The sequence below is a fragment of the Phytophthora infestans genome, genomic scaffold, assembly GCF_000142945.1.
Source record: "Phytophthora infestans T30-4 supercont1.42 genomic scaffold, whole genome shotgun sequence".
NCBI lineage: Eukaryota > Oomycota > Peronosporomycetes > Peronosporales > Peronosporaceae > Phytophthora > Phytophthora infestans.
In genome coordinates, this window is record NW_003303717.1 from 1296409 (window position 1) to 1314151 (window position 17743).

Here is a 17743-nt window from a genome sequence, read left to right on the forward strand (position 1 = left end):
AATGAGCTATGCACTGACACATCAAATAGGACGCCGAACTGAAAAGTAGACAGCGAAAGTACTTTATGTAACGTACACGGGCTACTATTCGATACAAGTCTACGTATCACTACGATCTGATAATACGCCTACAGCCAAGTGGCTTCGTATGCTCGCCATACATATCGGAGCCAGTAAATGTCACTCGGAAAGGATATACAGATCTCTGATAATCATTAGCTATGCAAATAAGTCGGTAAGTAAGTCAATGGCGTTCATCCTATCATAGAAGGGTTATGAGATTAAATTTATTATTAAGTACAATCTAATTTATTGATACGAGTCAGCGAACATCACGTACAGGCCCTTCACCGATATCATGATACTATGAAGAGCTCAGCGAGGCATATGGAGAGGCGAAATTGGTATATTCTGTGACCCTCGGCAGATACTAGCGGCTCTAAACAATAATATGCATGCAGAGACAGACAAAGCTCGCTCTAGCGGACCGTCGCAATCAGCTATATGGTATAGAATACCTCTCGGCTAGACAAATAGTACACGTCACTCAATTCACCCGATGTCGTTGTATCCCAATACACTTCGGTCGTCGTATTTACTAGCGCTAAACTTATCTGAGATCTCCTCACCGATTTATGCTGAGGTTTGGCGCACCAATAATACTGATCCACCTTCTAAATAACCGAAAGTAACTTTGCAATGAAGCGCACCTGAAAGTGTGGCATTTCAGGAGCGAAGCGCTCAGCCGAGAATTAAGACAAAATATTTTAGGGAAAGACAGTGTTCATCATGCAGATGACTCATAGCCCCGGTGGTAACGGCGAAGACTTCATCTTCGCAATAGTTTACTGTCACGTCTACCTGTACCATGATGCTCAACAATAGCCATCCATCACGCGGGTATCTATTTGTAACAGCCAGTCGTCACGCGGACCTCTTATAAGTGAGGCTGTCAAAAATGACTTCAAATAATACAAGAGGTAGGCTGACAGGCAATTGGTGATGTAGAACACGTAAACACTAAGGATATTGTGTACATCGTTTGTTGCAACGCAACATAACTTGAGCAGAGTATATTTTATATTCTAAATGGAGTTTTGCTTTGAGTAAGGGTTTCTGAGCCCACCGCAGCGCAGCGGAGTGGTCAACCCTCTCTACACCAGTCAACCATGCCCTAGCGTCCGCGGAGCGGGCGCCCAGAGCGCTAGTATCATATGATATTTGGTTACCATTAGCCCCTGGTTGTGAGGTCATATATATTTTTCAATTTTAGAGATTTAAGTGTTATTTAAAAGCTCTTGTTAAAAGCAATTGAATAAGGGTAGTTTTACAGTTTTTTCGATGGAAGTTTACAATAAATGTCAATATTTCGGTTAAGTGCGAAAATCAATTGGCCAACTTTAAGTAAATGGTTCGTAGGTATCATTTTGTTTGACGTTGTCTCATTTGACCCTCGTTTTTTATATTATAGTTATTAATAACAAATTACAGGATTTTAATTCATGTGGTCTTCAGCCATAGAAAAATATTTCACTGCTGATTTAGAACCTTGCCTCAGATATGTTGCTGTCTTCTCTAAACGACATTTCGGTCGTGCCCGGGGCAGTCTCTCGAGTCGAGTGAGCCGTTCCGAAAAGCTTGTCGGCGTATCTTGTGGGCGAAGCTTGCACCATCGAATTAGAAGACGTCGCCAAACTTGCCAACTGGTGTGTCACTCTTTGAATGAACCGTTGAGAGCTGCTACCGGATGGAGCTCGGGGTCGCACCAAAGGTGTAAATGAGTTCTGGAGTCTCAACGGGTGGGTGCTTTCAGATGTTTTCAGCCACCGTGCTGTCACCGCTCGCTGAATCGGTTTAGTGGGAGTGATTGCAGTTTTGGATTTATCATCCCTTACACTTGCTTCTCCACCGCTCTCCGTGGTTTCGGTATTTTTTAGCCATCGCGCAGTCATCGCTCGCTGAATCGGCCTGGGAGCAGTGACGGTTGGTTTCGACTTAATAGCTTCTAAGCTTAGTTCGGTCTCTGCGCTCTCGTCCGAAGCGAGCCTCGTTGACAAGTCCAGATCTGCAAAATTGGGGGCTGAAGTCGATCGAGAGCTAATGAATTTCGACCGTCTCTGCTGGATCGTAATCATCGGCTTGGTGCTAGCAGTCGAGGTTGTCGGAACAATGGCGGGGACACTGTTCGGGGCGCTCTGACCGGGGTCCAAGCTGGTATCGACGTCATTCAATTGGGGTAGTTGCCGAGTATGATGTAATATGTCGTGAATCCCGCGCTGGAGCTCTTGGATTAATGATAACGCTTGCGTTTGCGCACTTTCGAGCTTCACGACTTGCGAATCCACCTCAGGCTCCGAATTCGCTATGATCTTTGACACAGAAAGACTAGAGCAGTGGCAAGTGCAGCCACATTCCGTCAGGTTCTCGCCGTCACGGCCGCGCTTTCGAATTTCCCACGATCTGGGTGAAGGTAGAGCGGGTGTGCTGCCACAGGTCTTACCCGTTGTATCATCATCGATAAGTGTTGTAGCCCCGAACTCCTGATCGCGGATGACAACAAGCTGGTCCTTGAGCTTATTACTCAGTGAAAATTTAATGGAATCATCCTCGACGTCTGGGTTTACTGCCCACGCAACCAGCTTAGCAGCGCGTCGAGGGGTGATGAGTTTTTCACCATTAGCCACTCCGTCCACCTCATCAGCGAATATGGAGCGAACCATGGCTGTAAGATGACAAGGAATACCGAACCGCTCGTTGTTTTCCAGCGACGAGATTAGAATCTGGGAGATAACATGCTTACGATCAGCCAGGTACCTGGTTAGGACAGCTTGGAAGGCGGTCCGACTCAGTACACACATCTCGACATACGTCATCGCACGCACATTGGCCGTTCGCTGGTAGTTCATCAGTAGCGCCATCTCACCGAACGCTTGACCACGCGTTAAAGTCTTAATTGTAGGGTTACGACCTTCAGGATTTACACGCGAATTTCGAGACACAGCTCGAGCGCCTTGGTCGTCACGATCCGGATAAGCTGTGCCATCAAGAGACGTTGTGTATAGTGTCGAAGTATCACCGTGATCCCCAAGCTGCGAGCTTCGCCGAGCTAGTGGCCCCGTTGCGTGTTCCTGAGTGTCATTACTCCCCACCAACTCGCACATCCCTCGATTGATCATGTAAAACTCGTCTCCAACTTCTCCACGACGCACAATAAAATCATCGGGGAGATACACGCGAGTGTCAAGACTCAGCACCAGAGTTTTCTGGAAATCGGGCGAACAGCTCTCCCAGAACGGAACGTGCATGGCTAACTCCATGTATTTGAAGAGTACAACTTCGAGCGTAAGGTTATGAGAAAGTTCTTTAGCAAAACGCTCCAATGGTGCACCATCTAAAGCTTCGTATTCACGCCATAAATGCGCGTAATATTGGTGTATTCGTTCTCTCAAAGGTGCGGGTAGCTGCATCTTGGTCATACCTGCAAACACGGACTCCATTTTACGTTGGTAGGCCGTGGAGTTCGCGTTGAAGTTTGCCACTAGCATTGCCACATGACCGAAGATCACAGCCAGTACGATAGATCCCAATAGATTTACACCAGACGCAAAAATATCTTCCCGAGCGGAGTGCGTGGTGAGGCTTTGACCCTGTAGTAGCTGCATGGCGACGTAGAAACACTCGGTATACACCTCGAGTTCTGTATTCGAGTCAATCGGAACACCACAGGTTCTATCTGCAATTGAAGCAGGGTTCACGTGGACAGCGTCAAGGAGTAAAAGTCTCCAGCAGCAGGCGACACAGTGCGCAATTAGCATCACAGCGCCCACAATCCAGACAATTTTTAACAAATGGGAATACCGCGAGTAGAGAAGCCACCCCCACACGGACTTTTCGATTCGAGCGCCGCGGGCCTGCCCAATCTCACGAAAAAGACGTAAGATATGTACGACACGGTGAGAGCGGATGACAATGTCTAGAAGCGTATGCGAAAAGCGACCGAACGCGTCTTTGCCTATTTCAGTTTGTGTAGAATTTTCACCCCCACCTTTCATAGTAGTTCGAAACGGAAATGCAGCCACGAACTGGAAGACGCACGCTCCAGCGAGGAAATTCCGCGCGATATGTCGTCTGGAAACCACGAGAACTCCACGTTTGTTGACATAACTCGTGTTGAATGCCAGTAAAAACTCGGCATAAAATACCATTTCAGTCAAGGAGTCGACGGAAATGAACCACGCGCGCCCACCGTTATGGAAAGCTTCTTCGTACGGAAACCCCAGCGTGTGCACACAGAAGGCTATCAGCAGGATAAAGCTGCGCACACGAGCAGTCCTCGAATAGGGGGACAGGGGCGTGCGTAACCTCGACAGTACACTTCTTGTCCTCTTTTTTAAACGTGGAAGCGGACGTGGACGACTTCCTCCGCGTGAGTTAAGCTTCTGAAAACTGGATAGATCTCGATTAAGAACCCCACCAGATTCTTTTCTCGCCGCTGGAGAATGTCGTTGTTGCCATTGACTTGGTTCAGTTTTCTCTTGGTGCTTGGAAATACGAACTTGGTCTGGTTCAAGAGCTGGAGAATGCGGAATCTTGACAGCGGATGCGATGGAGCGCTTTGGCCCTCCCAGAGCTCCGTTCGTCGCTCCAAGGTCATCAACTGGAACAATCGATGCAGTTGCAGGAGGCGCAGCAATACTTATGGGGTTATTCGAGTGGAAAGAAGGTGCTCCAGGACGACGAGGGCTCTCCTCCGCTTGAGAATCGACCCGAGACTGGGATGAGGCTAAAATATGTCGGTCTCCTTCACGACCGATTGTGTTATCCATGTGCTCGCCCTCGCTATGTCGGTGCGTTGAGTTTATAATGTCATCAAGTCGCGGCTGGCTCATTTCGGAATCCACTGGAGCCATGTACGCTGTACTGCGTCGGTGGGGTACTTTGGCCTCATTGTCGAGATTTCGACCAGAGCCTGTAAATTCGAGCCGCCGCAATTGAAAGCGCGCCATCATCTGTTCATAGTTCTGACCTTGGTCTTTCATCGCAGTCGTCGCGTTCCCGCTCACGGCCACGGCTTTGGCCACTGCTCGGAACGAAGGAGTCGTACCGGAACTAGGCATTCGCTTAAATGCCGGCATAGCTGCGGCACTTGGAGATCGTTTAATAGTTACTGTAGTTGTCCCATTGGTCTCTGCAGATTTGAGTCGCTCCCGCATACCTGCAAGGTGTGTGCTCGTAGCTCGTTTAAAGTGAGTTCGAGGTGATACATTGTCTTGTCTCGTTGGCTTGATCGCTGAGACGGGGTCGATACTAGGAGCGCTCATGCGATGGCCATTATTAGGAAGCTGTACATCGAGAGCTGGGTCTGTGCTGTGCTTATCAGATTCCATTAGTGGCTCCAATCCCCCTGAATGCCGTCGGTCGAGTCGCCCCCTTTTGCTGCGTTCACTCTGTGCTTCCGTTCCTTGCACTTCGGCGAGAGCTGCAGCCACTGCAGACGTTGTCACCAAGCGATTAAAGGGCATGGATGCCCCTGACGCCGTCTCGTCCGGGTCTCCGCTTCTCCCCGTGTCATCGTCAAGCATTTGATCCGACTCGTTCTCGTCGATGGTCGTCGTCTCCTCTGCACGTGGAGAGGACATCATGTGAAGACATCGACCGGAACATCGACCGAGTACAAGTCAATGCCAACTCGGTCCCATCCCCAGTCGAGCGCGAGTCTGCGAAACTACCGACCACAAGGTTCAAAACGTGGCACCGAAACTTGCGGCATCATGCTATTCTAAGACTAGTACGCCCTGGAATTTGTCGCAGTCCAATAAGTCGCATTCATTCTGTCGGAGTTACTTGGTCTCCGTCGGAATGACATAAGCTGCCATAGTCTTGTACATCAAATTGACGATAAGTAATCTGAAACTGTTTTAGAGTCTAAATTTTAGCCTCCTCGCAAATCTGAGTTTTCTAACTATCACGTCGCTAAGAAATGCTACCTGCATCTCCGCTCTCAACGCTGAGCGCGACGTTGCTGGCCGCCGTTCACTCGGATGCGTCGGACCAAGAGTTGCAGGATGTGGACTGGACTGTAGTCTCCTCCGAACTCGAGGCCCTGCGTTTGCGTACACAGGAGGAGCTGGCGGAGCTGGGAACAGCACTGGATCTGGTCGAGGCACCAGACCGTATTAACACAATCGAAGAGCATGACGAAGTTTTAGCGGTGCACACTGAACTTAAGTCACTACAACCACAACTCACTCTTGCAGAGCAGCATTTCCTACAGCTAGAGAGAATCGTTCGACCAGGGCTCACCAAGCTGCAGACGCTTCACAGTCGAGCCAAGTATCTTGAAGCGGCCGTGCAGGTTGAGAAGCTGAGTCATGAAGCCAAGACGCAGGCCGTCCAAGCCACACCTGACGCACTTGAGGCGTTCAAGACTTTTGCTACTTTTGCTGCTTCTATTCCCGACGAGTTTTCCGTCATTAAACGAGAAGCAGCTCGTCGCGTGGAGGATCTATCGGTGGATCTCCGTCAATTTGCAGTGGAGAAACTTCAGTTGGCACTGGAGAAGATCGGGTGGCCAGAACCTTTGAAAACGCAGCAGGACTTCGCTAAAAAGGTGTGGAAATTAGTGGGGAAAAGAGCAGACGAAAGGCGAGGGTTCTAACGGGTTTATGATGCTTCTATTTCATCGCAGGAGACGGAGCTTCACGACGTGTCGAAGGCCTTCGCGTACTTGTTGACGTTACAACTTAGTCAACAACCTCGGTCTCTAGCGGCGACGACGGCTCTATGGGCGATGGATTGTGTGCTGGACCCTCTGCTCCTGCGCTTCCGTTACCACTTCGAGCGACCTGAGAGCGCGACGAATCGTCTAGCCAAGCCTGAATGGTATCTGAGCCACGTACACGAGCAGACCAACGCACACACGCGGCTCCTGGCCCATGCTCTTACCCCGGAGCTGCATCGCCACCGAGAAGAAATCCATTGCTGGGACGCACAGATCCTCGTACTGCGTGGACTCGTGGAAGCTGCTTGTCGTAAACTGACACGGGATCTGCCCACGTTGTTAGCGGTGCGTTGTGTTTCACGGTGGCCAGAACCTTGTTAGTTGTGGAACTAACTGTGGCTTCTCCTCAGCACCCGCCTCTCTTGTGTCATACTCTGGACGAAGTTCTTCTCTTTGAACAGAATATTGACGAGGACATCGGCTACGGGTCTTGGGCCAATACCGACCGCCGTGGCTATCCGCGTGTTATCGATGTGTTCACATCAAGTAGTGACGTATTGTTCGCCTGGACCAGCGCGGACGTAGAGTACGCGCACCGCGTGTTGTCGTTGACCCTTGAGACGGAATGTTCGGGTGACAGAAAGCAGCAAGACTCAGTGTGGCAGTTGGACGACGACGTGTACGAACGTCGCGATGGTTCTACTACCTCGGAGCAGGACCTGGCCCCTCCGGTTACTCTCCGGTTTGTCGCCCTCCTGGACTTCCTCTCGCAGCGATTCATGCTCATGGAGACGGAGGAGCACAGATATCTGTACGTCATGCAAGTGCATCTACCGCTTCTGCATCGCTTTGGCCAGGTGTGTGATGCTCGTGGACGCCAGCTGATCAGTGCGTTGTCCAAGAATATGCAGAGCTCATGGGGAGAGCTGTTCGTGGTGGTGAATGCGCTGCAACATGTAGCTCAGACACTGGCTGCTTGGGAGCAGAGTAGCGTTTTTCTCGAGCTGTCGCGGAAGGTTGCGCGCTCGGAGACGACGAGGGCTCAGGTGTTGCGAATGCACGTGGCGTACTCGAAGCAGGTACTTGCGCGTGCATCTGCTGCTGTGCTGGCTACAGAAGAAGCGACGGCAGTTCGACGAGCGCTGGCTGGACCAGGAGCCATGATTGGACCTACGGCCGCACTCACCGCTGCATATTCGGTGGGATCCAAGACCGTTAAGAGCCTTTTCCGCCGTGCAGAGACCGACGAGAAGGCTGAGCCTCCAGTTTCTCCTCCAGTCCCAGCAGTGGAAAGTGCTCCTCCGGCTGCTGAAGCGAACAACAACGACAACAAGTCGGCGGAAGATCAAGACGATCCTGAGACACTTGTCTTCTCGCACACGCTATTCGAGCGGCAGATTGCGGAGCTCAAGGCGCTGGCTTCGACGTTGCTTGAAGGAGGCACGAACACGTTGGTGCGTGCAGTGGAACGTGACGTGGAGACTTATCGCTCGAGGTGCGTGGATATCTCAACTCCCTTCAGTCTCTTTATCTTTTTTTTTACCTTTTGAACCCGCTCCTGACTCATCTGTGCCCATGGCACTGCCATGTGTCCGTGTCCTTGTTTTGCAGCCCCTTCTGGACGGAGACGTACGATGACGATGCAGACGAAAACCAAGTGCAGATCATGCGCGGAGTTTCTTGTGAGTTGGCGAGCTGTTACACGTCGGTCAGCAACGTCCTGTTGTGCGCGCGTAAACTTTTGGTGTCCGAATACTGGCCCGCTCTTTGGAAACCTTTGGCATCGGCTCTCGACGACGCTCTCTTTGATGCATTTTACAACCCTGTGCCACAGGCTGTGGTGACGGAGGAATCCTCTCGATTGAGCTGTGCTGGGGAGCGCCAATTCGCTCAAGACATCAAGGCACTCGTAGCAGTCTTCTCGGCAGGCTCATCGAAGACGCTGCCTCGGTCGTACTTCCGTCTTACACGCGAGGTCTGCCACCTCTTGGAGATGCCTGCGTCTCGATTACTTGATGTTTTTAGAGCTCTTGAGGATGAGACCGCAGATGGCGGCTTGGAGGCTCCAGTGGAGCAGCTTACGACCATCTTAGAGGCGTGTGGGGTCTTCTCTCTGACGCCAGCTCAAGTCGTGTGGATATGCACCACCCGGTTGGATGTTGACGCTCGAGAAACCTCGACCAGTGTGGCATAATTCACCATGATGTACCTATGAGTCTACAGTACAATAGCTGCAGTAGAAACATGGAGACAAGAGAGATTGAAGCTTGTACAGATGGCGCATGTGCGGTGTGTGAGATGATCAAGGCTAAACCATGTGTACTTAGAGGCTAATAGGTACTTGAAGTACATCGCTATCGATCTAAATGTATGTATCATGCTGTTGGATGCCTCTCGTTGAGGTAGCTACTTGGAGCCATGACCGCCCCCTCTAATACGCGGGAAACGTCGTAGAGATTGCCTAGAAGTCCGAGGAGAGGCGTTGCCATGTCGATGTCGGTCTCCATGCGCACCACGAGACTCGTCTCTTCATCCCAGACGAATAGTACAGAGCACGGGTACTCGAGTTTGTGGCCTAGAAGCTTCACTGCTAGAGATAAATCGTCTACGTTCTCGGAGCTCATGAGGCGTGGGAAGACGCATTCTAGCGTAGTTTTCGTGATAGTAACGCTCAGTGTAGCCGTAGCAGTGACGATACTCTCAGTGACCTTATCCATGTGTGCAAGGTGCAAGTGTAGATCCTCGTGGTACTCAGACAATCGCCGCCAATGTTCCATGAGAATCTCGACGCCACTCACATTACCAAACTCGACGTCTGGAGCCATTGTAGACCGTAAGAACATCAATTGCTGCTGAGCTTCCGATGCTCGCAGGACGTCGGTCGAGTTGGCAGATCCCTGGTTAAACGCGTCGCCAACTCCGTGACGGAAGAGCTGGAAATATTCGACCACAACGTCCCAAACACGTTGCTGCGAGTCGTAGCGAAGACGTCGTCGCTGCACTTCTAGCATCGGGATCTCGTCGCGTAGCTGTGCTACATTGGACTCGAGTTTTGACACGTATTCGCGCTGCTTCTGACGATACCGAGCCTGGTTGGTTCGACACTGTTCTCGACACGCTTCCGATTTGACGCTCACTCGGCGCTTCTTCTTCTGTTTGGGCGTCGAGTTCAACAGATTGTTGATTGACAGGGTGGCGACTGCGGCTGAGACGGACCGTGCAGGTGAATCTGCAGGCTGAAAGCTGCTAGAAGGCTGCGAGTATGGCGAGGCTGTCTGAGCGCTGCAGTTTAAAGGGAAACTTCTCACCAAAGGAGTCGGGATGGCGTCACCTTGAATTCTACTGGTCATCGGTCTGAGTTCGGTCTGCTCTGCTGGACTAGTCTCTGAACCTGCCAGCGGTGACAATTTTCGTAATGGGGGTAGTCGAAATGTGGAAGAGGGAGTAAATTGGATCGGGCGCTGCTGCGAAGGTATGCTCGGATTGTAGCTGTTGCTGTTTGAATTCAAGAATCGATACCCAGAGGTTGCGGAGCGTGTGAGGACATTTCCGATCACAGCATCGCTGAACGGCGCGGGGACGTGTTCGAGGTTTCTACGGCTTGCCATCATCGCTCTCTCAATCGAATGTGACGGTAGGAGCGAGAATTTGGTTGTGAGAGCAGGGAGGGCTAGTCTACTGCGTTATCATAAGTTGGCTCGGACAGCCTCACGGACTCAGTACGAAGCTGTCCCAGCTGGCAACTGCGGCTTGCGCTGGTTCTTGCCCGATCGGAGACCTTTAGCTCAATCGCGTCAGGCGTAAACAAGCCAGAACTCCGGCGATTTGAACATGAACTCGGCGGCCAGCCACGAATTTGTGCTCGGTGAGCTCGGCTTTGCTCGGCTCAAATCGAATGAGTCAGGCAACAGAGTCACGTTGAAATTGAAGCCAAACTGCACGGTGTGAGACCGATTGCAAATTGCTATTTGCAATGCATGTACGAGCGGCTGGCAATCGGTCGTCTGTCTATTCGCTAAAGTTACCGTTGCCCCCGTGATCTCGTTGACCGACAACACTACCAACAGTTCGTGAATTTGCTTTGAGAGCTGGAGTTTTCAAATCTATGGATTCGCTGCGAGGTTCTTTTTTAATTCGAAATGTACTGAGGCACGGCGCTCTAAGGCGAGAGACGAGGTTGCAAGACCGCATCTTTGGAGTCGTCGAACGTATACACGAACATAGCGGACGGACAGCAGAGCTTAATAATACATGTTGTTGCTCCCTGCAGCGCGAAACCAACTAAATCCGTAGAGGCAGAAAAAATTGAAGTCACGTCGGATCATCATATCATCCTTAATAATAACCTTGCAAGTGATGCGAAGATGAACCTATCCGTACTGTATTATAGTGGCAGCTTCTTGGTACCGGTACTGGTACAGTAACACTGAACTGTAAGAGTATATCGCGAGAATTGGCGGCACATCATCCGATGCCCGACGCCACGAAAGCGCTAGGGCATCGCTTGATGTCGTACCCTGCTTCTGTTGTCCTGTGGCACGATCCGATGCGGAACATAAATTTTGTGCAAAAATACGGATTGATGACCACAAACCGACTTCTATTAATAGGTACACATGTACATGTAATGCGACCACAATAGCTACACGAGTAGCTTCGTGCGCCAGAGGAAGGTCTCGTCTCTGTGTGCCTGTTGTGGACTGGCAGCACTTCCGTGTAGATTATTACGTTACTTGTTGTTGATTTTTTATATTTTCTCGTGGCCAACGTACGAGTTGTGAGAAGGTGGTTCGGTGTTTAAACCTCGTCTGCAATCGGCACGAAATGCACATCTCAACGTCCATAAGTTCCTGCTCATGTTCTGCCTAATTCTGGGGACACGGTGCAACAACACAATTTGCCGCCGAGGTTCCAGCTACTTTTGATTGCGAGTCATAGCACTCGCTTCAACACCCAAGGTGCCAACAAGGTTTAACCCCAACAAGAAAAATTTTTGGACAAAAATGAGGACCAAAAGTTGATGACCTTGCTTGGCCTCAGTTTTGGTAGATGCTCCCGTGGTGATATATAAAAATGTATCCCTGAATTTGCTCTCTACAACCATACTAGCAATTCTTCGCTAAACCTACACGTTGTTGCATGAGCTGCTGTGCCGTTAGGTGTCTGGAATGACTTAATAAAATATAATTTTAATTTTAAACAAAGTGTCTCAACTGTCATATCAGACACATTTTTTGTCCTTTTAATTAAGGAAGTGCCTAGATCCACCAACTATTTTTGTAGAAAAAGTACAATCTGAAATACCGACTTTACCCTAACCACACAATTGATTTTTTTCGATTTTTAAAGTTTTGACATTTCAAACCGTTCCTGTCCGCTCATTTCTTATCCCCCGTTCGCTTAAATGGAGGAAGCGAAGAAGGTCAAGCGCGCGCCAACGCCAGGAGGCGAGCGCAGCAGCGAGGTAGACACGGTGCATGACAAGAAGCTTGCTGAGGGAAGGGACGAGATAACATCGGGGGGCAGCGGCGTAAAGTCACCAGGGGCCAGCACGCATCGGCCAGCAAAAAAGACGAAGAGGAGCGTCACCGACGCTGATGCCATCCCGCCAGTTGACGGAAACTCCCGCGATCCAGACGACGCTGATCAAGCCGAAGTTCGTGTGATGTGTGAGCCCTTCGCTGGGGTATTTGACTCGTGGGATGATATGGAGGCGGCATTCAGCGGGTATGTACAATTATTTGCAATTAATTTTATTTATCAATTTTGAATAATTTTGTTTTGTTCCCAGCTACCAGCGCGATACATTCCAAGTCTACAAACTGCGGACGAGCAACTCAATTAGAGATCGCAATCGAGCTCGTGCTCGGCAAGCGGAGGCTCGTGGAACGCAGCCAAAGTTATGGGATGAAGCACTTCTGTACTACACGAAGGGATGGACATGCACTCATGGAGGTCAATTCAAGCCTAAAGGGCAGGGGAAGCGTACGAATCACACAGCACGTCGAATTCAGTGTCCTGCGAAGCTGAATGCATTGTTGTTCGTCGACGAGGATGGTTCTTTTCGCGTGCGCGTGAAGCTGCACGATTCACACACAACCACGCCATCGGCCAGAACGTGTTCAACACATACGCAGAGACGCGGAAGATCACATCACCTGCTACTCGAAGTGTCGTTCGGACAATGTGGCAAGGTACGCCGCAAGCAATCAGGAAATTGTTTTATTATTTACGTATCACTATGTTTGTTTTTATGAAGGTGGAGCCAAGAGAAAAAAAATCCTCCGATACCTGAAAGATGTATCTGGAAAGCCGATTCAAACGCAAGATGTAAACAACATGATCGCGGAGATGAGACGTGAGTCCTACACCTCGCCTGACGCCAACGTTCGCGTTACGGAGCTACTACAGGACTTCAGCGAGGGTCCCGGTAACGTGGTGAGGGTGTACCGACACGGACTCTCAGTTAACAAGCTGTATTGCCTTCCAGACGAGTCATATGAGGCGCATGGCGCGTCTGTTCCCTGAGGTGGTCTGCATTGATGCTACTCATGGCACGAACATCAACAGGTGAGCAGAATGACGTAATTGGTTTGGTTGGTGACTCTGTTGGTATAGTTGGTATAATTGGGAAATAATTGGATACCCAGTTTCGCTACCAATTACTATACCAACTACTATACCAATTACTTACCAATCATGTTTATTTAGCTTATATTATCATATCTTTCTAACCATTCTCAACTATTCCTTTCTAGGTATCGGCTTTTTAGCTTCATGGTGACGGGCAAATTCGGGTGCGGAGCGTTTGCGCAGCAATCACTGATTAATGGTGAAACTGAACAGAACATGAAAAACGCAATTTCGGCGCTCAAGATCTACAACGAATGCTGGAAGGAAATCCAAGTCATAGTTATTGACAAGGATTTTACCGAGCTATCCACACTCGAGGCTGAATTTCCTGAGGCTTCTATTATCCTGTGTCACTTTCATGTGATTGATTATCTCAAGCGAGAAATCAGTAAACGTGAGTACGGTTTTACGGACTTCGAAAAGCTTCACCTCAAGAACTTTATTACGATTATGGTTCGAGCTACAACTGAGGAGCTATTTGATCACTACCTGAATGCTCTGAAGGAGTTATGTCGTGGGAAGTTGGCATTTGTGGAGTATTTGGAGACCAACTGGCTTTCGTGCAAAGATCGATGGTGTACATTCCGTCGAGGTGAGCTGCCACATCTCGATAATAACACCAACAATAGGCTTGAGGCTAGCTGGGGTGCTGCCAAGGACGTATTGTCGAGACACATGCCAATGGATGAATGTATTGAAACACTTCTATTTTTACAGCAGGCAGCTGAAGACTCTTACAAGATCAAGACTACACGGATCGGTCATCGTGTAAATCATGGCTACGACCGAGAAATGAAGATGTTAGCTCGTATAGCCACGCACCATGCCTGTAATCTCGTGGAGGAGCAGTACAAGGCTTGTCAAAAGGCAGAATACACAGTGGTAGCAGATGCAGTGGTAGCAGATGGACTGACGTCAACGTTTCAAACTCTCAGAAGCAAAGTAACTCAGCAAGACTACGCGGTATGTTGTTTATTGATTTATTTATTTTTAATTTGCCTCACTTTATTCTGGAAATTCAAATTCTGCAGGTGAACGTGGATACAAACACGTGCAGTTGCGTCTTCAACCAGACTCAAATGTTACCGTGTCGCCATATTATATTTCTGCGGCTTCAGCAGTCAAAATCTACGGCTATTACCTGCGAAAATATCCCGCCACGATGGTGCTTGCTTGAAGAAGCTGAGGATGCTGACCTGCGCCCAGTGGAGGTGTCTAGCTTTGCGATTGCAGACGTGCCTGGGGTGAAGTCATCAAAAGTGATTTCACACAATGCCAAGTACAAGAACGCATTTACCGTCTGCCAACGGATCGCCGAAGTCGTTGCTGACAAAGGGACGACAGACTATAGTCGATGGCTTTCGCATCTTGAGTGCCTCGAGCGGAACGCTAGAGATAATGGGAACCCCGTACCGGTTGGTGCGGATGATAATTGTGGAGAAAGCCACATGATTAATGACGGTTCTGTAGAAGTGAGTACAACTAGACGCCGTCTCGATATGGAGAGTGTGACCAACGACAATGGAGTATCTGACAAGGGGAAACACGCGCCGACTACGAACGAGAACGTGGCAGAGTTACCTCTGTCCGCGGTTCACTTGAACGAAGCTAGTCGTCCGTCTGGACGGCCACGGTTGCAGCAGGCGGTAAAGAAATCTAAACGGAAGAAAGAGTACAAAGAGAGCCATGAACTTGCCGGCCGCCTAACAACAATCGGGGATGTGACGCTCGCCAAGTTTGCCGAGCTTGCGCTGCACGAGGCAATTACTCTGTCTGAGATTGAAGACGTGTTTAGTGGTCTTCAACTTATGCATGCAGATGCGCTTTTCAAGCGTCCCAAGGCGAAGCTGCTCACCGATTTGTCAAGTGACGCATGTGAAACTAAAGTCCGTGGTATTCTGCCTGGTAAGTTTGCTATCTTGTGCTTGAGTTGGTATAATTGGTTCAAAATTGGTATAATTGGTAAGCAGTTGGGATATAATTGGACTCCGTGTACCAAATACCAATCCTGCACCAATTACCAACGACTCGATACCAACTATTGTGTGAATTGAAACTAACATATATTAACTGTTAATTGTAGTTGCGCTGGTTAAGAAGTGTATCTCTGCAATTGAAAACGTGATACTCCGCAAGAAAGCAAACAATGGGAGGGATGTCTCCCATGACGATGTTGCCGTGGTGATTTTGAAGGTGGGAACGTTTCGGGCAGCTGATATTGCTCATATGCAGCAATGGCATTCCATGGCATCCGTTGTTCGAGGAGCAAAGGCGCTGGTATCATGGATTAAAAGTGTGAAGATTGAGAATCCTGATGATGAGGAAGAGAGAAATGCTATTGTGGAAACTGTTTTAGAGTTAAATCTACGCGGGTCTAATAATTCTGGTGGAGTGTCCGTGGAATTTGCCGAGCTTGCTAGATTTGGCGACGACGGATGGCTCAGTGACCAGTGTCTGATGAGCGCAACGCAACGAATTGCAGCAGAGGCATCGTGGAATCCCCCTCCGAATATTCATGTAATCAACTGAAGAGAATTCGCTACAAGATCTTCTGCTATGTACTCTTCGGGATGCAAATCAAGAATACTTCTAAGTAACTACAAAGAAAAATGGATTCTTTTTACTTTTTAATGCCTACTTTCTAATAAATAACGGCTTAATCTATATTAAAGCGCCCGCCCCCACCCTTCTTCTTCTAATCCTACTTCTCCTTTTGCGTGTATCAGTCTGCACTATAACGTTGGGGATTCCGACACATTTCCTATGTTCGAATAAAACTTATTTGACATTGTTGACAAAAAAACATGTATGCGTCACCTATGTAATATACTTAAATTGGTTTATAGTTGGTCTGGGGACCAATTGTAGGAAAAACCAACTCGTAGAGATTCATACCGACAGTCATACCGGTATCTTCTAACTCTAAGCTCACATGTGTTTTTCAGATTTCGTCCATTTTATGGCGAAATAGTTGGTGGATGCAACGAGTGCCTTTAATTAATCAACGACAAAATCACTCGGGTTGCATCTTATTTCGTGCTCATTTTAAGAACAAAATTGTGCTGTGAGATAGCTCCGATTTAAAATTTTCAGCTGATTCTTGAGTTTTTGAGATTTTACAGATTTTTGATAAAACGTCGGTTGATCATATGATGCCATCGATTATTCCGTACTTGACTGCGATGGCTCGTCATCAAGTGCAGCTCAACGTTACGCCTCCTCTTCACGGCGACGTCCACACTCAACGTCGCCTCGAGACTGCCATGGGTTTTGACGAAGTCCTCGCCGTCGTACAGCCTCTTTCCGATGCGCTATCGGCATTGCCCGACCGAATTATCAGCCTAGAGCGTCAGTTGAGGGCTGTCCAGACCGAGGCTGCTGCCGCCGTACGTTCGGTGGCACCCGAAATCATGGCTCGGGAGAACGCGGAGGCGTACCTGAAGGCTGCTAACGCCGAAGTCGAAACTCTTCGCAAGAACGTCACGATTCTCCGCGAGTCCAACGTCAAGAACGATGCCATGCTCGCGAGTGTTCAGTCCGCCATGGAACAACATTCAGAGGACTTGAAGCGTCTGCACTGTGAGGTCCAAGCGCGGGACACGTTTATCGCCACCTTGAACAAGAGCCTGGCCCGTGAACGCGAAATGTACAAGTCTTCGATTGGCGCGAACACCGAATAGACTCGCCAGCTTCATTTCCTACCGGTTAAGCTCTCCAAGGGGAAGTACGTCGACAACGACACGCTCAAGGTCCTCGAGAATCAGCAAGCTCGCAACACCCGCCTCCTCCAAGTAAACCGTACTCTCCGTGCACGTGAGTCTGGCTGGGATGAATCCGGGGGTCCTGCGGCTAGCTGTTGATGGTACGTTCCACATGTTATTTTTCCACCGTGAGCTCAGCAGCTAACGTTCGTTCGCAATCCCTTGTGACAGGTCTCACTGCGGGTGAACTGGAACTAGAAGCTCTGGACTTGGACCAAGAGACGTTGGTTGCCTTGCAGCGCATACAGTCTGCTGCCGCGTCTTCGAATGACCCTCAAGCTCTTCCTGCAGCTTTGGCGCACGCTGCTCATCAAACGGCTCATGGGAAGCACCACAAGCGTCTTCGACCAGGTGGCAAGGAGTCGGACGACGAGTCGGACGATTCTGACAAGGATAAGGCCCCCATCCCGACGAACAAGGCCAGTACGTCTATGGCAGCTGTTGGTCTCGGTGATGCGCCACTTGCCACTCCTTCAACTCCCAAGTCTGCACGTCGGTCGCTGTTCAGCCCGAAGGCATGAAAGCAAGCGGCTCAGACAAAGCGCCAGAGGACTCGCCTTCGTTCTCCTGCCAAGTCGCCCCGGCGTCATTTGAAGACTCGGTCTCAGTCTGTACCGTCATCTCTTCG

The 17743-nt window shown here is 49.5% G+C and overlaps 3 protein-coding genes across 3 annotated transcripts; 1 reads left to right on the forward strand and 2 right to left on the reverse strand.

The window, feature by feature from the left end:
- Positions 1–1541: 1541 nt before the first annotated feature.
- Positions 1542–4826, reverse strand: PITG_15620 (Voltage-gated Ion Channel (VIC) Superfamily; the record flags this gene model as incomplete). The annotated part of the gene is made up of 6 exons (XM_002897709.1): positions 1542–1890; positions 1996–2138; positions 2223–2362; positions 2501–4416; positions 4470–4492; positions 4596–4826. The coding sequence occupies 6 exons, from the start codon at positions 4824–4826 to the stop codon at positions 1542–1544; spliced, it is 2802 nt and encodes a 933-aa protein (XP_002897755.1).
- A 1154-nt stretch (positions 4827–5980) lies between these two features.
- PITG_15621 (uncharacterized protein) lies at positions 5981–8915 on the forward strand (the record flags this gene model as incomplete). The annotated part of the gene is made up of 8 exons (XM_002897710.1): positions 5981–6610; positions 6689–7066; positions 7132–7320; positions 7435–7954; positions 8066–8216; positions 8333–8546; positions 8601–8738; positions 8796–8915. 8 exons carry the CDS (start codon positions 5981–5983, stop codon positions 8913–8915), a joined length of 2340 nt encoding a protein of 779 aa, XP_002897756.1.
- Positions 8916–9096: 181 nt separating this feature from the next.
- On the reverse strand, positions 9097–10332 carry PITG_15622 (bzip transcription factor; the record flags this gene model as incomplete). Its single annotated transcript, XM_002897711.1, has 1 exon — positions 9097–10332. The coding sequence occupies one exon, from the start codon at positions 10330–10332 to the stop codon at positions 9097–9099; it is 1236 nt and encodes a 411-aa protein (XP_002897757.1).
- Between the last annotated feature and the right edge of the window lie 7411 nt (positions 10333–17743).